The sequence below is a fragment of the Ixodes scapularis genome, unplaced genomic scaffold (assembly GCF_016920785.2).
Source record: "Ixodes scapularis isolate PalLabHiFi unplaced genomic scaffold, ASM1692078v2 PGA_scaffold3__209_contigs__length_174095766, whole genome shotgun sequence".
Taxonomy (NCBI): Eukaryota; Metazoa; Arthropoda; class Arachnida; order Ixodida; family Ixodidae; genus Ixodes; species Ixodes scapularis.
This window is the reverse complement of record NW_024609868.1, coordinates 126,602,725-126,624,728: the sequence shown is the minus strand read 5'-3', so window position 1 is coordinate 126,624,728 and position 22,004 is coordinate 126,602,725. Positions and strand designations below refer to the sequence as shown.

The 22,004-nt window shown below is 46.3% G+C and overlaps 1 protein-coding gene across 2 annotated transcripts in view; it reads right to left on the bottom strand.

The window, feature by feature from the left end:
- Window positions 1-5,090: 5,090 nt before the first annotated feature.
- Window positions 5,091-22,004, bottom strand: part of LOC8031162 (protein zer-1 homolog) — a 78,442-nt gene continuing 61,528 nt past the window's right edge. For both annotated transcript variants that reach the window (XM_040213222.1, XM_029995241.3), the window contains exons 15-18: window positions 19,134-19,331; window positions 14,918-15,015; window positions 9,097-9,223; window positions 5,091-6,594 (exon numbers count right to left, since the gene is read on the bottom strand). In XM_040213222.1, the coding sequence (XP_040069156.1) occupies window positions 6,546-6,594; window positions 9,097-9,223; window positions 14,918-15,015; window positions 19,134-19,331 (472 nt within the window). In that variant the 3' untranslated portion in view covers window positions 5,091-6,545. The remainder of the gene's footprint in view (window positions 6,595-9,096; window positions 9,224-14,917; window positions 15,016-19,133; window positions 19,332-22,004) is intronic.

Genomic DNA, 22,004 nt, shown 5'->3' with positions numbered 1-22,004 from the left:
TTACTCAACACAAGGCCTGTGCACATGCCGACAGGCCTTATGGGCATGGCCATGTCATCTTCCACAATAGAGCGCGGGGCGCAGTTTAATGTAAAAAATACTAACAATCGACGAAGCGACGTTAAGTGCCGGATCTATCCTCAGAGAATGCGAGCTTGACCCACTTCGGCTTTTGTGCTGAGCTAGAATCGTGCATGCTGCATTGTTCATGCAGGCCGTAGTGGAAACACAAGAGCCCCTCCTCCCCCTCGCCGGAGAACACGAACTCCAGCCGAACGCTGATGCCGCGTTCGGTTATGTCGGCCGAGCGCTGCGTCATTGTATTTGTTGTCCCCATCCGTGTAGTTGTTAGGTTAACCGCTTGGGGCGTCACGGTCTGTCCTCCTCCCCAATAGACCGAAATGATGGTGAGGGTGTAAGAAAGGAATATCTCACAACCCCGATAACGGGTGTATCTTTAAACCCCTGAATGCTGAAGGTGAATGAAAGGGTGCACACATACACCCCTAAAAAAGGTGCATGAGTGCACCTTGTTTCGGGGGTGCACATGAACACCCCTACGGATGTAGTATATGAAGCAGCAATTACACCTCCTATGGGTGTACCCATTACACTCTTTGTTCTTAGAGTGAAGGTACTGCTCCAATCTACAGCAATCCTCACTCACAGCAAAGTGGGAACCCGTTGGGAGCATGCACTACATGATCATTTTACATTTTCCCGTCTCAGCGACTTCTTAGTGCACTGAACTGCCTTATAATGCCCTAAGTGCAAATAAACTGCAAAGGCGTCTTTAGTGCCGGCGCAGCTGCGAGCGCGAAGCATTTGAAAGCATCTTCTCTGGGCGAGCTGTCATGCAAACAACGCATTCTGCGGAGCCACGCTCTCAAAGCCGTGCCTTCGCGTGCACTGAACACAATTCGTGCGATGGAATATACAGTAAAAAGGTAGCAGCGTGCCTGCAAAGTAAATGTGGTGACTCAACCTGAGGTAGGGTGCTCCCGATTTGGAGTCAACACGCCTACAAGCGACCTGTTTCTAGATCGTGCGTCGTTTCTAAAATGCCCTTTTCAGTAAGTGGAACCTCTTTGGTCCATGTTCATATGCAACAGTATCCTCGTACCTTTAGTCGCAGACATCAGTCGACACCGATGAGGGCAGCGTGTACGCTTTGACGGCGAACACGTGCGGCTCGCTCTGCTGGAGAGACGACGTAGCTGTCGACGCCCACAAGTTTGCGGACGTGTCATCAGAAAAGACAGGTAAAGCCTTTAAATTGTTTTGCCAAATGCCATGGTCAGATGGCGGAAAATGCCATCGTTGCGTCATTCCTCCGGTGAGCGCAGGGTTGATCAACGCGTTGGCGCGGTTCTCCGAATTCGATCTAACAAAGATGGCCGACCGGTTGTACCAGAGCCGGCTCTGGGTTGTACGCGCCGTTTCTCTTCTGTCCATTCGCCTCGGTAAGTCTGTAGCTGTCCGCTTGGAGTACTTTTGTCGCAGTCAGCGGGCCTCTGAACTTCTGGGTTTTTGTTGGGACGCCGGTGTGCTCTGGAATGCAGCGCATGACCACTATAATCTCCAACGCTCAGCCCTTCCGCTGCGAAGTGATGGTTGTCGAAGCACTGCTTCAACTTTCCTAGCTGGCTCATTATGTTTTCTTTTTAAGCCGTCTCTTGAAGTCGCACAGGTGACGAAATGTCCCTACAGCGTGCAATTCGCGTAACGAGTGTCGATGAAACGATTGTGTCGACGAAACGTGTGTCCATGAAACATATGTCCGGGGGGAGGGCTTGGGGGGGGGGGGGGGGGGGGTATTATGGAAGCTTCAGTAACCCCTCCTTTCCTATAAAATCTAAAAGTTAAGATTTCAGTGTTATAAAAAAAATGCAACCCTCTTCCCCCTAAGCACAAATAGTGTAGTACAAACTGAATATCTTGACAGTGGTTTTTGTCGTAACCTAGAAGCAGAGACCCATTGTCATAAATAAGCCCTGAAAAGTTGACCGGTAAACCCCCCTTCTCTTGCTGCCGACCAACTAAAGTTGGTCGGGCGGGCGAGGCTTACAGCCGACAGAGACCCATATACAGGCATAATCAAGTTTATTCCTCCCCCCCCCCCCCCTCTTCTTTAAAAAAAAAGTGTACCTTTTTTTTTAGAATTACTGATTTTGTGATTATCTGACCAAACTTAGTTGTAGAGTGTCATCTTTTTACCCTTTGTTTGCCGTTCTAATGTCGAGATCGAGACCGAGTTTTTCGGATAAATCAGAATTGGTGAAAACTTTACTGGCGAGGGCTGGGCAGTATGGCTACAAAAATGTATCGCGATAGTATCTTATAGCCACTTAGGAGTTTTTGTATCTCTGTATCGAGATACATTTAAAAAAATATATCTAACTCAGTAGTAAAATACATTTACGATGTGTCAATTGTATTGCACTACCCTGCTAGGCTTAGGTACCTCAATGCATTTGTTGTCAAAAATTCAACGTTGGGTTTTTGCAATATACTAAAAAAAAATTTTTTTTTTTTTTGGTGCGAGGGGCCCCGGAAATTATAATATGAACCTGCCGCATAACTCTCTTCAAGGGGGAAAACGTGATTATCTCAAAATTTAGAAAAAAAAAGGGTTTGAAGAAAAATTATTTGCAAGAAGAGCAGTACAAGCTCCTCTCGCAGAACCTCTTCACTCTTTCCACTTCGCCAAAGCAAACGTTGGAAAGGAGAAAACCACCAATCATGGACAATAGAGGTCCGTATGGAAAGGGCTTCTCTTAAACAGATTCCGTGAGACAGATCAGGCAACGTTGTCTAATGGCCCCACTCTGGATGAATATAAGACAACAGTTTTAACGCGATAGCGTTAAGGAGCTCGTGGCACGCCGGTTTAAGTGGCGCGCCAAAAAAGCTGGCGTGAAGCGAAAACCCCGATTGGTCGATTGGGTCACGACGTCACAGCCACATGACCTAGGTTCATCCGTCTGGAGGAGTGTACAGTTTCCATCCATTGCAAAGGAGCAGAAAGTTTCCGTCCATCGCCGAGTGTACCCAGTGGCGCTGCGATCCTGCCGTCATCGTTCATCTGTGGAGAATGTGTACCCCGCCGCAGGGCCGCTGCTTGGCTGCCGGGAGAGAACACGTGTGCGATGGGTGCGGTGCCACCTACCAGTGCGGGGCACATTCCTGAGCCGTCTTCAACGAGCGCAGATGCTGCATCTACAGTCGCGATAATTCAAACTCGGATATTTCGTACTTCCGGTTAATTCAAACAGATCTGAAGATTTTGGTTGTCCCGCTAGGTGTTTTTTTTTATGTATTTGTAAGCCGCTTAATTCGAACGGCGTTTTCGCTTAATTCATACTTTTTTTGTTCCCGCGGTCCCGTTGAGTGCGCTTCTTTCCGAGCACCGGTGTACCGCAGAGAAGCAATACCCGCGGAGCTTGTTTTTGCGAGTGTTGCTTCTCCGCAGTGCACCGGTGCTCGGAAAGAAGCGCACTCAACGGGGCTCAAGCAGGCACACATTAGCAGAAAACGGCATTCACATTATGTGCTTCAAGACTAGCAATGATGACCAAGACGACATCGAGGATGAGGAACAGCCCACTGGCATCATGCTTTCTGGCCTTGAAGAACATAATGTGAAAGCCGAGCTGGCGGAATATGCTAGTCTTGACGACGGTGTGTTTGTCGTGATGATTCATCAGGGGACATAAGGAAGTAATGCCAGCACAGTGCAGCAGTGAGAGTGAAGATGATGATGAAGAAAGGGATGACCCACTACCAACTGTCACAGCCGCAGAGGCCTTTGAGCACATCGCTCAGCTCCGGAAGTTTCTGTCTGCACAGGAAGAGTCCTGTAAGAGCTACTTGCGCTGGCTGGTATTGAAAATTTTGTTTTGAGATCTCATGTACTGACTAAACAGTCCGCAATCGACAACTTTTTTGCCGGATGAATAATTTTAACGTCACAGCTCTTTCACCAATGTGTTATGCCTGTACTTGCTTATAATTAGGCCTATGTAGAGGAAACTGGCAAAAATCAGCTTTGTTACATGGATAGGTAGCTATCCATGTAACAAACCATAATGTTGTCTAGTATCATATTTAGATGAATTTCTGATAATTCATAACTTCTGGTAATTCAAACTAAAATCTGTGACTTCCTGGAGTTTGAATTAATGAGAGTCTACTGTATGTCTGCTCCTGCATGGCAATGCGGTCAGCTGACCACGCAAGACTGAAGCCAAGAAGGCGGAGACGAAGGCTGGGCGTGCAGAAACAATGCACCACAAGCGGGTGGAGGATTCGATAACGTGTTCCGCTCTTAAAGGCGAAGCTTAAGCGTCCTCCGACTTTTGGTCACCCTACGGCAAAACAGAGTTCCTCTTTAGCAGGTGCCTTTTGTTAAGCATGGCGAGCAGTCAGTGGCTTCCACCATATGTGCGCATCACTGCAAGCAACAATTGCTTTCGTTTTTTTTTTTTCACCAGCAGCATTTGGGATGGTAGCTGTGAATAGATGAAAAGCTTGTAAGGGGAGAAGTATAAACTGACACAAAGAAAAGAACACAATCACCAGCATTCATGTTTGTCACAAACTACACCCTTCACACCTACCACCAGTTGGGGGGAAAAATGTATTTCTGTACGTATCTGTATTCCGGGATACTACTTTGCCATTTTTGCACAAGTACCTCAGGGGATATCCCGTGACATAGAAGAAAAATGCGTCTCAGTATCTCTATCCTAGTCTTAATATAGGTAGTACATGTATCTCAGTATTTGTATTCCTAAATATTTTTTGGAGCATCCCTGCCCAGCCCTGGATACAGGTCAATACACAGCTGTATCTGTTTTATGTCTCTCCCCTCTGAATAAGTCAAATTGTGTGGTCCGTCTTATCAATGCGATGGTTCTTGAATGCATGTTCAATTCTCGAACTGTTCACCTCAGTCTGGGAGTGATGCCTTGCACAAAATGAACCATTTAAGCATTATAAAGTTTTGCAAAACTTCATGCCTCTGAAGGGGTTCCAGAGTTATAGAAGCTTTGGAGGAATCTTGCACCAGAAAAACAATATAACGCAGGTTGTTCATGACACACGTTTTATTAACAGTTAAAACACCATACCATAGGCTCCTTTGCCAATCCATTCAGGGTTCTGGCAAAGCACTTCATCTCATCTGAGGGAAACTTTGCACCCACAAAATCACTTCTTAGTGCCGTCTGAAAGCATTGCACAGCTGGAAACTTCACTCAAAGATATCTTAATGACAGCATCCTCAAATAAACCTCTTGCTATTGCAATGAGTCAGATATAAACTTACGGGTCAATTAATTTAATTGGGACACCCCTTCCTTGGGCCACATTAAACAGTTACTTAAATGTACACGCTCTCAATTAACACAAAGATGCAGTTAGATGCTTTCAAAATTTCGGCAGGCATCCGACTACTACCTGGGCGAAAAGTTAGAAATAAAAATTTCCTTTAGAGTGGACGACGGTCATCTTGTCTTAACTGAAGGACCTGCGATGGACACTGTTGCAAAATATAATGTAACAAAAACTAAAAGTTGGGGAGAGACTCCTGGTTTTGCAGTTTTGTTGAAACGCTTTCTGGTAGTTCCAAGGAAAAGAGGCACAACGACACACTCGGCCGTAAAGGAGTGAAGTTTTTTTTACTTTTAGCAATGTTTAATCTTTATTATGTGCATTCTGAAATTTTGAAAGCATCTGGCCATTAGATACATCTTGGAAAGATTGCGGTAGCTGGTTTAAGCAACTGATCAGTGTGGATCACTGAATGGTGGCACAATAAAACAAACCCCCATGTCCCTCGTCAAGCTACCTCGAAAAGCCACGAGCACAAAGCGGACGTTTTGGAAGCCAAGCCCCGCCTACTACGTTCACCCCTAAGCCGACGGTGCGGCGGAATCTCCGTGCTCCTTAGACAGGTCACGCGCCCATCTTTTGCCACATCGTGAGATGCTCTTGCACAGAGAATAGGGTCGGGCAGGCATGTAGCTCTCACCCCACTGTCGGCTTAGAAGTCAACGGAGTATACAGTCGCGCGATGGGAGCATGGCGGGAAAGTGCGAGCTTGCGCTCGCAGCCACGAGCAAATGAATCCGACGTCCACAAACAAGTCTTGCTCTTTCGTGGTGATGAAACGCCCAAACGAATCCCAGAAGCCATCTGGAGTTGTCCCTATATGCTTCCGGGGTTCGACGGCAACTTCCCCGGCCACCGCGGGTCGCCCGGTCGCACCCTGCGCGGCACGTTACGGGCCCAAGAAGCTTCGACGGGCCCACCAAAACTTCCGTCGCACACGCGGGGCGTATTTACAGAGAGGAGTTTGGCTACGATATGGGAAGGTGGTTGTTATGTACAAAATTCCTAGTGGTACACACACGCACACGGCCCGCTTGCCCAAGCGCTCCGGGGGCAAGTGGCGCTGACGTGGCCCCCGCGTCGAGTCCCAACCAAACGCTCGGCACGAGACGGCGGTCATTCCCAGGTCCCGGGCGAGGGACCCCCAGTGGTCATGCCGTGTCCTCTGACGACTCCATGTTGGAGCCGAGTCTGTCGTACCTGCGCCAGAGGGATGCGTGGCCATTGATTGGAGTGGGGAAGGGATTCACATCTCTCTCGATCGAAAGCTGAGAAACTGTCCTTCTTTTGGTGTTGGTGCAGTAAAATGGTGGAGAAGCCTACGTGTCTCGGAAAAACTTACTGTATTTACTCGCATAATGAACGCACCCCCTACAGTGGAAATCAATATTTTGACTTTTTTTTTTTCTTACAAAATGAACACACTTTGAACTTTCGGCTCCGCCAGTCTTGAACTGCGTCCAACTTAGCTAGCTGGCTAGCCACCAAGCCCACCAAGCCAATTTCATTTTGCCGCCAAGCAGCCAGGTCAAGTCAAGCCAAGCCAAGCCGCTCTTGTAATGGCTGCAATTGCGTGGTTGCGGAAGTGATCAACCGTGAAATCGAGCGGCGCGCACGCCTAGCAAAGCTAGGGTCGAAGAATTGCCCAGCCCCGGATGTGCTTCGTCGATAAGATACATTGATATCAACAAACACACGGTCGTTTGTGATCCGCTTTCAGACAGTGATATCATGAAAGTGGTTAAACCTAAGAATGGTAGCGTCGCTCTCCGGGCTGAGTGAGCTTCAAAGGGCGCTTTTTCTTCGGCAAAAGGCACGCCAAAAGCGTTTTAAACAAGGTTCGCAATTTATAGAGCATGGTTACTGTAATGCGCCCATGATCAGCCATGGGTGCGCCTTCGTCAGTGGAGACGTGCCATGGTACCCTGCCATGTCATATTGGTACCTAAAATGACATTTGTGCAAAGTGTGTAAATGAGAAAAGTTTACTCTGCGTAATGAACGCACACCCCAAATATGCATCAATTTTTTGAGAAAAAAAAAAGTGTGTTCAATATGCGAGTAAATACGGTATGCTTGCATCAGTGAGTGATTGGGGTATCCGACAATAGCAGTCTAAGAACGCTTCACTTAGAGGCAGGGACGATCAAGAAACTTTGGGAACTCGGGGAACCCGTAGAGGTACTCTAGGGAACACCGGGGTTCTGAGGAACCTAGTAGCTTGAAAAGCTATCGATTGGAGCAGAGCTTCTTGAACTGGGTTCTTGTAACCCAGGGGTTCCCGGAGTACCCTTATAGGTTCCACAAGCTCCCAAATTTCCTCGACCGCACCCCTCCCTTAAGTAAGTGTCTTCTCAGTTTATGGACCATCTAAGCAGACCTGAGCCACCTATTTATGCGTAACTAAGGTCTGTAGGATCCTGAACTGTTTTACTGCATCTATGCCAGGCCCAGAGGGGGGGAGGGGGGGGGGTTCCTCGGCTACGACAAACCACTGCGACGGTGAAAGGATGCGGATCACTCTTTTCATCGCCGCTGCCACTGTCGCAAACTGCCGCCCGAAAAAAAGGTGCCCATACTTCCGTTTGCATGCGCCACCAAATGATGAGGTCGAGTGCACTGCTGACGCAAGTAGCTACTCCTGCAAAGTTGCAAAGGTACATAGAAAGTTTTTGTCTGCATCAATTGACAAAGCAACACGTGATAACACTTTAAGGCCAAGAAAAGGCATAATGATGCACGAGTGTGGCATGTCCGCGATTTGTGGTATCGGCTCTGATGGATGTCATGCGAGTTTGTAAAGGGAATCTGCTTCTTTTTGTAGAAATATTTTTTGCGACCCATTTCTTCACCTTGGGCGGGCATTCGTCCGAGAGAGAAGAGTTTCGTTTTTTGTGAGTAATTGTAAGTAGAGTTCCCCGTCTTCGAGGTTTATTTTTCTTGCGAATCTGGGGCACAAATTCTGTGTTCTTCAGTGTTGGACAAAGAGTACCCATTTATCGAGGCTCATGTCAAAGAAAATGGGTCACAGGCGTGGAATTCCCTAACCCCAACTGAACATGCTCACTATCCGAATACCTGGAAATCGTACAGAAAGAGGAGAAAACAAACTAAAGAATGTGGTACCAAAAAAGAAAAAAGAAGTTTCGTGGAGCTTAGTTTTTTTTAAAGGGTAACTGTGAAGAAAAAAAAGTGTATTTTTAAACAGCCTAATTGGGACAAGCATGTCACAAAACAAATTTTCTTCCAAAAGCAAAATTTTTTACAGCAATATTTATTGCACGAGACTCATTTTAGTTTGCGGCTATTTCGTTCGTTTTAAATCGCGCGCCACAAAGTTGGTATTATACGTCACGGAGTGACGTATAACAGCCACTCCGCGCGCGTCGAAAGAGCGGGAGTTTTTAAATGTGGAAAAGTTGTGACTCCGACTAAATTACATCCTGCGGCGTAAATATTGCTAGAAAAAATTTTTTTTTTCGCAGAAGATTTGTTTTTGTGACATGCTTGTCTTAAATAGGCTGTTTAAAAAACACCTTTTTTTTTTGCAGTTACCCTTTAAAGTTTTTTCTGATTTTGATGAAACCAGCCCAGGGATCAATTTAATTCTTTAAGTTTATCGGTGTTTACTGAAAACACAGAACCCTAGTCGCAAGCCCCGATTAAAAGAGCACAACCTGCTCTGGGCAGCCACCCACTCACCTGGCACACTGGTCGACAATGATGCGGGCGAGGTCCTTGATGCGCTCGTAGGGGGTGTCGCTGTCCAGCAGCTCTTGGAGCAGTACCAGTCCGCCCTCCTCCTGAACCAGTGGGCAGTACTTGTCCGCTGGAAGGAAGGCATCGGCAATGTTTCACAGACATTGGATCAAACTATTAGACAAGTGCCAACACTCGACTCTTCGGTACTCGAACTGGGTTTCTGGTAACCCAGGGGTTCCCTGAGCTCCAACATTTTCTCGGCAGTCCCAGCTTCTAAGGCAGGTGTCCTGCCAGTTAAAGCTCTATAAAAGGTCTGTAGGATTCAGCACAGCTTTTTTGTGCCAATGCTACTGCCGGGAGGGGTCCTTCAGCTATCGCTAGAAAGAGGTAGGTGCTTGTCCAGATGAAATACTAGTTTGAGAATACCTGTTTTGGTATGTCGATCGAACAATCAAGTCGGATACAGTAGACTCTTGGCAATTCAATGTCACTTTACTCGAACCGTCGGTTAATTTGTTGCATCAGAACAGTCTTGGAAGACGAATAGACAACGATGGGGAACACAATTGTGCATTAGTTCGAAGGCTGCACCCCCGAACCTGGTTGTAATTTCGAAGATTTTCTTGTATCTCCCAGGGGCTCGGAAACTTGGAGGTTGTGAAAAACCAGCAGCCGAAGTTACTTTACGGGAGACTCGGCGTCGAGATTGTACTGATCACACCACTAAGCAATCGACTCCGCTTTAAATTATCCTTTGCCGCTGTCGCACCACATTACTGCACTGCTCTCTCTCTCTCTTTTTGAGGAAAGATGAGAAGCAGTTCAGCCGGGGAGGCCATTTTAGTTTTGGTATTGCGGACCCTTGACAACCTAATTCTAGAGGTGGCCAAACATTAAAATTTCTAATATGAATCAAATATCATAAACTTAAAATTCATATTCGATTCGTGAGCTACGTCTCTGGTAATATTTGAATATTCGACATGCTACGGATATTTGAAAGTAACCGAGTGTTTAAGAATGTATTTGTAAGCCCTAGTTTTTCTTTCAGTTTTGGTCACAGCAGCATAGCAACCTTGTGCTTAGCTAGAGTTCCTTCCTGACTATTTAACCTGCAATTCAACTGATGCAACTACTATATACTTGCGAATCCGGATTTGTGCTATTTCACGCACCCGTGTTATGGCTGATGGAGATGACTGCAGCGAACTGTAGGTTGCTTTAAATATCCAAATCTGACAAAGCTCTGCTTCAAATAGTTGGCAATATCTGCCACTTCAGTGCCAAGCGAGAGTGCCTTTTTGGCTGGAGATGTCCCTGCCCAAAGGGAATGCTTCCTACATAACCATGTGCAACGGTTGGTTTGCTGCATGACGACTTGTGATGTTTTTGTGGACAATCAGTCCTTTTGTTCTTCTGGCATTCAAGGTGCATCTTTTTTTTCTCTTGTCAACACAGGTCTGGTGTTCTAACATACCGTATTTACTCGCATAATGAACGCACTCGCGTAATGAACGCACCCGCACCCCCCAAGTCGGCTCTCAAAATTTCGACTTTTTTTTTCACTCGCATAATAAACGCACCCCCAACTCGGACGTCAAAATTTTGACTCCCTCCCCCCACGGGCGCGAAATGAACGCACTTTTCTATCCTGGTGCAGCGAGGTCGCGAATGCATGGGCAGTGTGGGCGAACAAAACGCCTTGCAAAAGGCGTTAACAAATTCGCAAAGATCCAACCGAAGCAAAAAAAAAAATGGAAAGGAGCTCTTTTTTTTTTTTTTTTTTTTTTTTGCACAGCACAGTTTGGATTTTAGGGTTCGCGCGCCGCCGCGCGCAAGGAGGTAAGAAGAGAAGCGGAGAAGCGCTCTAAGCGAACGAAACAACTTGCGAAAGGCGGCAAAAAGAAAAAAAAAGACCCACGGAACTAAGAGAAAACAAAAACAAAAAGCTTTTTTTTTTTTTTTTTTTTTTTTTTTTTTTTACAGCGCAGTTGGGTTACGGGGGATCGCGCGCAAGGAGGTAAGAAAGAGGAGCGGAGAAGCCCCCTGAGCAAACGAAACAGCTTGCGAAAGGCGGCAAAAGAAGGAAAAAAAAAAAGCAAGAAACCCCACGGAACTGAAAAAAAAAAACAAAAGAAAAAGAGGAGCATTTTTTTCTTCTTTCTTTTTGCACAGCGCAGTTTGGTTGGGGGTTCATGCGTCGCGCGCCGCGCGCAAGGAGATAAGAAAGATAGGCGGAGAGCCCTCGTCTAAGCAACGTCTAAGCAAACAAAACAGCTTGCGAAAGGCGACAAAAAAAAACAAGGAACTAAGGGGAAAAGAAAACAAAGAGGAGTTGTTTTTCTTTTTTTTTTTTTGCATAGCTTAGTTTGGTTACGGGGTCGGGCGCCGCCCGCAAAGAGATAAGAAGTTACCTCGATTTTTCAGGATAAAAGGTCCGTTCATTATGCGAGTAAATACGGTACGGACGCAAAAATTTTACTTCGCGTAATGAACGCCCCCCCTAACTTTGCATCGATTTTTTGGAAAAAAAAGTGCGTTCATTCTGCGAGTAAATACGGTATGTAAGTAAAAATGTAGTTGCAAATAAATGCATCTGGCTTTAACTATTCAATATTTGATTTGATATTCAAATCTAACTATTCATAATAGATTCATATTTGAAAAAGCTCATATTTACACACCCCTACCTAATTTGCAACCAAAGAGCCAAAAACCAATATATATTTTTCTGTATTATGTGACTGCAATGGCCTAGTGTGATGATGGGCAGTAAATCTACAATTACACTGTCAGCAAAAATAAATATTTAAAAAAGTAAATTGATAAGAAAGTAATCAAGTTGCTAATTGCCTCAGATTTGCACCCAAGCACTCAGGCAAAGGCATGAATACAAGAACCTATTAAAGAAAAAAAAATTATCTGTTCACTTTGGTTAACCAGTGCTAAAAAATAAACACTTTACATTTACAGGGCATATACCGTAGAATACGGTGCATCCGCCCATTCCACACTAAGCGCCCACCCCCAACATTTGAAACATCTGAAAAAATAAGCACAGTACATATAAATGTGAAAATGAAGACCTCACATGCGCCCATTTTCTTCTTTTTTTGTGTGTTTTTTTTTTGTGATTATCTTTAAATGTTTAGTGGGCACGAACGACCTTCGCAGTCACACCTGGAAGCGAAGTGCGACCCCTTCTCCAACATTCCGGAGGGCATGACTCCCGCTGACAACCTTGAGCCACAATTATCTGTTCTCGCTAGACAGGGTGAATGGCTTTCACACATACTGTCGACAAAAGAGGAGAACAAGCTGTCATAGATAACTGCTCAATTGAGGTGCTAAAAAGGAAAGACATTCTCCTCCAGGCGTCTGGTGCTTTTCCAATTACTTCTTCATCGCATCGAGTAGGCGTGCAAGGAGAAACCAACGGCCGCGGTAATCACTGCTAAGTCAAAAGAGGGGGATGGGCCGCCAACGATAACTGCCCAATTATGGGATTCTGAGGTCCTTCTTGTCCGGGCTGAGATGGGCTGGATATCCTCCGGGCGTTCGTGTCCTCTTAGATTCAACGGAACAATTAACCTGTGCGTGCGTTTGTGTATGCTCGTAGGCGGTGCTTGAACGTTTGGGGATGGCCTTTTCGGGGTCTTCTCGACGTCGAATCCCGGAAGATAGGCCACATCTCTAGCGTCCCTGAGGGAATGGCTGCCACAACAAGCCTGAGGAATCGGCAGAGCAATTATCCTCTGTGTGTGTTTGTGCGTGCTCCTGGGCGGTGCCTAACAATTTGGAGAACAGCGTCTCGGCTGCATGGGATCCTAACCTAGGGACGTAGGGAAAGGGGACCTTATAAAAAGGGATGTTTACACGCTCTATTTGTGTTCTCATGTTGTTCTCATGCCAAACGGTACATAGGATGTAAATAAACAGTTTGAGAGGGGACACCCTGGCTCGCTACCAGCTCTACTTGAGGTCCTGGTCGACGCGTGGCTCCAGCAGAGATCGACTTAGTGGGCAAAGTCTTTACAGTGCTTGCTTGGTATTTTATGGCAGCTGGTATTGGTGTACTTTCAGATGCTGGTTTTCACAAAATGTATGAGGCTAATGTTCCTTTTCCTCTTTGGCATTTCTCTAACAAAAAATAAATGCACCGATTTAAAAAAGAAAATGGTCTCTTCACCGCAGTCCAAACCGACATGTATTTCACATTTGTGCATTGGAACATGTACAGATGCCAGGCTCTGGTTCTAGTGTCACCGCTTCGTATTCACCTGTTCCGATTCAAGTATTTAGAGCAGTGGTTTTCAAATCGGGTTCCACGAAGCCATTATCGGGGTCTGCGAAGCCCTTGCCTCAACCCTCAACCCCCCACCTATCTATTTTAAAAAAGAAAATATGTTTTGTTGACCTTGGCTAGGTGGCGCAGGCTACTGCCCGTTATAAAGGGTAGAGCCGTTACCATCCATCTATCCATCCATTCATCCTTTTACTTCATGTTTCCCACTTCTCCTGTCTATAACATTTTATTTCCTTTATTAGAGGAAATAAACTTGATGGTGAAACAGTTTATTTCCTTTATTTGTATCTCTCAATTAGAAATTGTAATTGTCTATAATAGTAAAGGATGCCCTTTTCACACCGAAATTGTAATGGTCTATAACAGTAAAGGATGCCCTTTTCACACCGAAATTAGTAGGTGTCTTATTTTGTACTCCCTTCCTTCCCCTTCCCTTCCGTTCCCCCCTTCCCCCTCCTCTCCTCTCTGCTCTGCTCTCCTCCCCTCTCTCCTCTCCCCTCTCCCCACTCTCCTCTACCCTCTTTCTCCTCTCCCCTCCCCTCTCCTCTCCTTCCCACCCCCTCTCCCTCCCCCTCCCTCCCTTCCTTTCTTTCTTTCTTTCTTTCTTTGTGGCTGTAAACTGAGGGCGATTCCCTCAGTTTACAGCCACAAAACAGCCGCTGTGATAGCGTTGCGAGCTTAGTAGCCGCCTTTTTGGTTGTTTCGGTTTTGCCCTGTAGACTCGATACCACGTCCTACCCAATAAACAAGCTGGATTGAGGCTATCGCCGGGTTTTCAGGTTTCGCTATAGCCTGCCCATTCTTCTAGTTCTTCTCCGTGGTCCGTGTTTTTCAAGTGCGACCGCAAGAAGAGCGGCCGTCTGCCTTTCTTGTGTTCTTTGAGCCTGAAGGTTTTCTGCCAATAAGCTTAGTATTAAAGCGAACTTGGTGGTCTCCAAACAGTGCCAAAAGCACCAACTTCAACTTCGCAGTTTGTGTCAACAAAGGCGATGACAAAGCGCGGCACTGTGATCACACAGATCAACAAACAAGTAAGAAGTGAACAATATAAAGCAGAAGTTGCACGAGAACTTAATATTGACGTCAAGCAAGTGGAAAGCGGCCAATACGCAGCGGAATATGCACGGAAATTTTATATATTGGGCTGAAATCTATTTCTCGGACCGCTTGATTATTGGGACATTTTCGGGGTCCCCTTCGAGTCTGAAAGATTGGTCGGCGACTGTACACTTCTGTGGTGTACTTAGATTGTGTATGTCTCAGAATCAAAATGCCTCATTCGTGCACCTCACTAACCTCAGAATCTGACAAATCGCCCACTTCCTTTGATTGGACTCCTTCGGCTGTGCGGAAGAAGGCACTTTATGTATTGCCGTCGAAAACGAAAGGAGGAGATCCCATCAGGGGGACATCGCCCCTCAATGAAGACAGACGAGCGAGCCCTGATGTTCCATACTGTAGAACTATACCATACTGTAGTATCAAAAACTAATAAATAAACAGACAAATACTCACGGTAGACCTGGGTGAGGTTGGCCAGGGCCCAGACGGCCCAGTGCTGGGCCTGCGGTGTGTGGCGGACCCCCAGCAGGCGCAGGATGGGTTCAAAGGAGCTGGAACGGCACGACAGAGCAGATGAGCAGTCGGCGAATCAACTAAACCAGAGGTCTCCAAACCCCGGCCTGCATAAGTCTTCCAACTGGCTCACGGCAGGCCGCAGTCCTTGCAATGAAGCCCGGCCCGCGGCCCGTTTTCAGCAGACCCGCTGCTACCGGTGCAAAAAGTGTGCGTAAAAAAACCGTGCAGTGACGCGCTTTAAATGGGCAATCAAAGACACCAGTAAGAACAAATGAAACTGCATCATAACGCAGGTCTTCTCGCCATATTTTTCATTGAACATTGTCATCACGAGCCACCATTCTTAGTCACCTGCTTCGTGTATGTGTAACTATGTTACAATTCCCTTGCATTCTCATGTACAGCCATACAGCCTCCAGATTTTTTTAACAACATTGCGCAAACGCCGATTGGCCAGCAGATCAGCGCCTTACTGCGACGTGAACCAGCACGTTAGCGAGACTACGCGCGTGTGGCAGAAGGCAGACGTCTAGCCTCATGCCTTGCTGTTTTACGCCGCGATAAAGCACTGATCTACCGGCCGGCCGACGTTCATGCAATATTGTTAGAAACTCTGGAGGCTGTACATTGTCGCAACTATTGCATATTGTTAGCGTTAGTTTTATCATTTTCATTAGTCTTTTGCACTGCACGAGTGTGCCAAAATTTCCATGCATCTTGATTTAGGGCTGGCAAGTTTTCTTGGTCACAACTGTAGTGTAATGCCGTAATTAGCCAAATATTACTTTTAAAATGGAAGTACATGTATTCATCCACCTTAGGACTTTTGAACACTTGCTCTGACATTCATTTTTGTGTTTGGATGCTCATCTAGGTTTACTTATTTAATTTCTTTCGCTTTTCGTTAGTCCCTGCTTTTTCGGCCTTGGACACCGCAACAAATCCCTAGTCCAGCCCCTTAGCCAAAACATTTGGAGACCCCTGAAGTAATTAATGATCCGGCATGCAACAGAAGGAGGCACATGTGCGAGACATGCTTGTGTCTGTAGTGCAGAGAAAAAAATTATATTCGCCATAATGTTGGTGCATATTCCTCGCATTTCAGTTAAATGCGGCAGAGTGATCACATCGGCACAGTTTAGCGCAATAACTGTAATACAGTGTAGACCGCATATAACGTATGACGCGGGAGTTGCGAAAATCCGCACTATAAGCGGTACCGCGTTATAACCAAAACATCAATTTTTCAGGCCAAAATACATGCCATGAGACAACCTACCTTTGTAAAAGAATTTATTTTATGTTAGATGAAAAATAAAGCTTAGTTTGAGGATAGTCTTTATTTCACCAGACTAGTACACATCTCTCTCAAGTGTGTCACACATTTTGAAAGAAATGAGCGGCTTTTGCCTGGCGCAGCCTTTTAACGGCGTCGCGGGTTGAGGACGGACGTTGCGAGCGTTCAGGATTGCTAACCCTAATCACTTTTCTCCGGAGATGAAAACGCGTGAAAATTTGCATCCTTCATACGGTACGCGCCAGTAATACCTTGAACTTGAGCACAGGCATGAAATGCTCCAAATAAGAAATCCGGGCGATGTTCGAAAACACAAATGCTTAGAAAGCACCACTTTAGCCGAAGTAAACAAACACGACGACACGGGCGTTTCTGCCGTCTTGAGAGCGCCGCCACATTGCCGCACGAGTAGGTGGATCTTCCCTTCTAGTACGTGCTGGGTTATCATAGCGACACACAACGAAAATTCACAGTCAAGCATAGCGCTTTTACGCGGAACGATGAGATGAACGCCACAACCGACGCCATGTTTGCGGACAGAAGCCGCTGGCCCGCGATTGGCATGCAACGCGCGCGAACACTTCTCGACCTGCGATTGGTCTGTCGTTTCGGTTGTTTGTTTCCAACGCAGCGGAGGGACGCACGCACATGAACGACACGTGCGTGCGTCCTTCCGTCGCTATGGCAAATGAAGCCTCTCTCTTCGCTTCTCCGAGCAACCTCCTTGCCCCGCGAGTGCCGTTTGCGGCTCGCGCCGTTATCTAGTGTCACCCAGGGAAGCGTGCTCGCTGCTCCGGTCGTCGGCGCGGTCGGCGGGCTGTGCCAGAAACCGCACTATAACCGGTATTTCCCTTCGCGCGCCTGCATTTTAAGCGGTATGTAATTACATGGAGTTCTATGGGAGGCGAACCGGTGGTTTAAAAAAACCGCGTTATACCCGGTCCTGCACTATAAGCGGTTACGTTGTAAGTGGTTTATACTGTATCATGATTTTAAAACGAATAGAACTAAAATGAGGTTTAGCCCCTTGACTGCCGATGATAAGGTGACTCGTCACGTTGACTTCTGACCACAACTGCCAATGATTAGATAACTCGTCGTGACGTTCTCTGACAAATAGAGAGCCCTTCCACAATGTTTTCTTTCTGAAAACGTTATTTTGCCCAATCTTTGGTGCTCCGAGCAAATTTTCGTAAATTTCTAGCTTGTTTCAGTATTAATATAGCAAATTTAGTGCAACTTTAACAGATGGAAAACAATGCTGAATTTCAGAGAAGGCTACCTCCCCATGCTCAGCCACAAGGAAGGAGGCTGAACAAAAGTCGATTTCTGGTTCAGCCACGTCTGGGGCAAACAAGCAGAACGCCATTTCTTCGCTTTATTCTGAGTGATGTGACCATGAATGCTTCCTGTCGACTGAACCGAGCATTCAGACGATAAAAGTGCAACAGATGCAACCAATGCTGTGCAGCTGATGCAGTGAAACAGGCTCAAAACTCTTAACAAATCATGAAGAGACCGTCTGTAGCTTGGAATTGAAGTTTCCGGCGTTTTACTTCGAGAAAGAATTAGCATGGCATATAGATATGTCCATAAGATAAACTAACGCACTCACACTGCGTGGTCACTGAAGAATTTAAGAATGTGGGTTATCCGCACTTGTTTTGCCCGAATAGAAAAAGAAAGCCTCGAAACAATATGAGCTTTCAAATACTATTCTATAGTTCTGATGCATTCTTGGTAACAATAACCGGCAGCTAAATAGAGTCACAGGCTACAGTCGTTGGATCAAGTACCGGTCCCAACAGAGCAGAAAATGTTTTAAAGGGCAACTCCGCTCAATTCCGAAAAATTTAGGCTTACATGTGATTCCATTTCACAAAGCACTACTAAACAGCTCTACGTCCTCGGATTCGCGAAATGTGGAATATTATTTATGTAATCTTAGTTTAAACATCAGCCGATACCCAAACCGAAACTTCGGTTGCGTCAGGCAACATTGGTCTTGTGCCATCAGAGTCATGGCCAAGTCACATCGAACCATATGGTCTTGTGACGTTCGTGGGGGCGAGGTACAGGACACGCGACGCAAACAGGTTGCTTCGCATGGCGTAGACGGTGATGGCCCGGGGGAGAGGGGGAAGGGGAAAAGCCGAAAGAGGAGAGGGGGAGCAGAAAAAGAGACCGATAACCGCGCAGGGCAGCGCAAACTAGCGCATCCATGTCACGGTGATCACGTGGACGCCGTTCAGCCAACACCGGGAGAAGAAACTCATGACGTCATCGTTCAATTTCGCTCTGAGAAGTAAAAACAAACAAAACGTGCGAATGACGTAGTCATGCCTCCAACGTAGTGGCTCAACGTTGGCTGCTCCAACTCCGTCGCATTGACTGCGCTGACAATTGCGCCTCACGTCGCACGCTGGAGTTGGCAGATTTCGGTGACTTGGCTGATTTGAAAGTTTGCTGGCCAGTTTATTAAATATATAGACGGAATTAGATCGTAATATTTGACATGGGGTCTTTCTATATGACACTGAAGAGGGCTACATAGTTTTCTAAATATCAAAAATTAAGCGGAGTTGCTCTTTAAAAGGTCAGAGTAACAATTCTTCTGTGAAAGCTCCTCCGCGGCAAGAAGCAGGGCCTCGCCAATATCAGGGAAATAAAACAACGCAAAAGGAGACGGGTACAAGGAATCCACAGGCACAGCACCGACCGCCGAACGTCGCCTTGTTTTCAGCCCCGAGCCAGCGTATCCTTTGTACCGGCTTCCGCATCCTTTCTGCGCTGTTTGCTTTTCCTCGTAAGGTGCGCAAACTCGCTTTCTGAGACAAGAGCCGCCCAGCAGCCCACCGGTAGTTGATGTTCCTCTTGGCAAGCAGGGCCCAGCGTTCGATGGCCCGGCCCATGCGGGCCAGTACCTGGTCCCTGCGCACGGCCCGGATGCCGTGGCGCTCCCACTGCTCCGCCCCGTCCGACACCAGGTGGGCCAGGATGCCCGCCGCATTGTAGCTCACCTCGATGCCGTCGCTCGTGCTGTCCAGCAGGTCGCTGAAACGGAGGAAGGGAGAGCGGACGGCCGGAGAGTTCACGCTAGAGATCCGGAGCATGAGTTCTCAAACTACGTTCCTAGCAAGCTGGGGGCTCCCCGAGCTCCGAAATTTCCACGGCTGCCTCTTTCCCCATGTAAAGTGTTTCCCCGTTTAAGCGCTAGTATTTTAACTAGGGGTGTGCGAATATTGGAAACTTTGAATACTTAGCGAATAATGCTAGCTATTCGATTCGATTCGCTTCACACTTTCGCTGTTCGAACTATTTAAGTTCTTTGAATACTTCGAAAACTATGAATAATGCGGAACTCGCTGATTAGTGTCAACTCGCAGTCGAGTTCCCCGATTTGTTTTTGGGCTGCGCAGTATGGTTTCGAGCTTGGCAAACCCAAAAAAGCAAACCTAAATGACTTTTTTTTTTTCTTTTTTTTTTTTAGGAAGCACTGGAAAGTTATTTGCACACAGTAGCGCGATCCGTCCTCTGCTTGCCATGATGCCTGGATTGCAGAGTTGGCGAAGTGGTCATGGCACAAATGCTGTGATAGATTGGATGAAGAAATACGCTTTGCAACTGCACATGAGTCGCCGCGACAGACCACACAACGTTTCATGCATCCGCCCGAGACGTCGTGTATTCCTTCCTGTCCACAGGATTAGTGTCGTGATGTAGGCAAGTTGGTTCATGGTAAATGGAAATAAACAGCGCGCAAAAAGGACTTAAGTCCTTGTCTATTATTGCGCGCTGTTTATTTCCGTTTGTCCTGTCCACATTATTTTTTAATGTAGCACAACCATACGTATATTTGCGATTTCGTACCTACAGTCACTAGAGAAGCCAAGGTGCTATGGATTCGGACATAGATTTATGGCTGACCTCGGCTATCAGCGATAACTGGCTTGTGTTATTTTCCGCTTGATTTTCCAGTTCATCAGTTTGCCAGTATTCCTTTTGCTATTTATTTCTACCCGTTTTTACTGGCATAAGTGAGGCTTGCTCCCTCCGCCAAAAAAACAAACAAAACATATTCTTACTTTATTTCTTTTGTGGCGCCCTCTACGGACAGAACTATTGCACATGGAAAGAGAAGGTGCATAGTCAGAGCGGCTGCACAGCGCAATCGCATAATCTCCAACTATGCTGTGGCCTGCCGACCCACCTCCGCTTGCGTACTTCCGTTTACGTTCACGTGGTTGCGTTCACGCGCGTGAAAAAAAGATTGCATAAAGTCGAGACGTAATCTTCTACATTGTATTGTGGCTTGCCAACCCGCCACCCCTTATGTATTTTCATTTACGCTCACATGGCTCCGTTCGCCCGCGACGCAATCTCTGACTGCGTTGTGGCTTGCCAACCTGCCTTTACTTTTGTACTTTCATTTACGTTCTCTAACTTCACTCATTGAATGGTGTTTTACTGACTGATCTTTTTCTAATGCAAAAGCATTAACTGTCTCATAGAGAGAGCTGAGGTCATCAGTTGGAAGCACAAAACAGCAGATAGTTCCCGCGCGCCTTCAGTTCCATTGGTTGGCGCATGTCGACAGGGCTCCCATTGGCCGCTGTGCCATAACCTCCGAAATCCCGAAGCGCGCGTGCGCTGGTACACAGCAGACGACAAAGGAAGCGGACGAGCAACTTGCATGCTTTCGCATTCAGAACTCATAAGAAATGCTTAGGTGTGCCTCAAGCTTTTTGTTTTTTGATCAGTCACATGTGTGACATTTTTCTTATTGCAATAAAAGTAACCTTTTCGTAAATGTTTGCTGAAAAAAAAAATTCCAGCTGTGTTTTTTGATTGAACATTCTTGTTTAATTCACATCAAAAAGAAAATATTTGTTTTCAAAAATGTTCTTACTCGAAACTACTATTAGTATTCGAAAATATTCGATTTGTAACCTTTATTACTCGATTCGATTCGCTTCGAAAGATTTTGATATTCGCACACCTCTAATTTTAACGGATCTGAGCCACCCAATGCATGACAATGAGCCAATCACTCGTCGGAACTATTGTTTAAAGGGCTTGAGGGCTTCTGCATCGCTTTACTGCGTCGATGCCAAGACAGAGAAGGGTTCCTCGGCTGTTAATCAAAACAGGTCTCTAGAGATTGAAAAGACCGAGATACCCTCATCTCGAGGAAAAGGGCAGCCATCTTCCCAGGTATTTCGGTTGCCCCGGAACAATGCAGCACCGTGTACAAACCAAATTTTGTACGCAATGTCCTCGTGGCTGATGCGGAAGGTAGGTTCCCCTTTTGAGTGGACAATACAGACCACGCTGGAGTTTGAGGAAGAAGCTCAGTGATTGGGCGACAAACTGGGTATGAATGCGCCCTGGTTTCGGTTGTAATTGCGCCATCACAGATCAAGAAGTGAGGGTGAAGCCCACCAAAAACCATAATCACAATTAAAAAGAACAGCATTCGTTGCACCTTTACGACTGAGCACATTACAGAGTGCAAAATGGCTGAAACTGGGCTGACTACTTTTACTCTCAAATTGTCTGGTGCTGACAGTGAGAAAAACATAGATGGGCCATTTGTCAAATTTGCAATATTTACCCTTTTTTGGTCGGGAGGTTCCGACAGTGTGGCGTTAACGATGCTTTCTGCATTCTATAAGCTCCTTCTACTCACAATAACGAAGCCCCCATTTTACAAAGAGGACTGTGTCT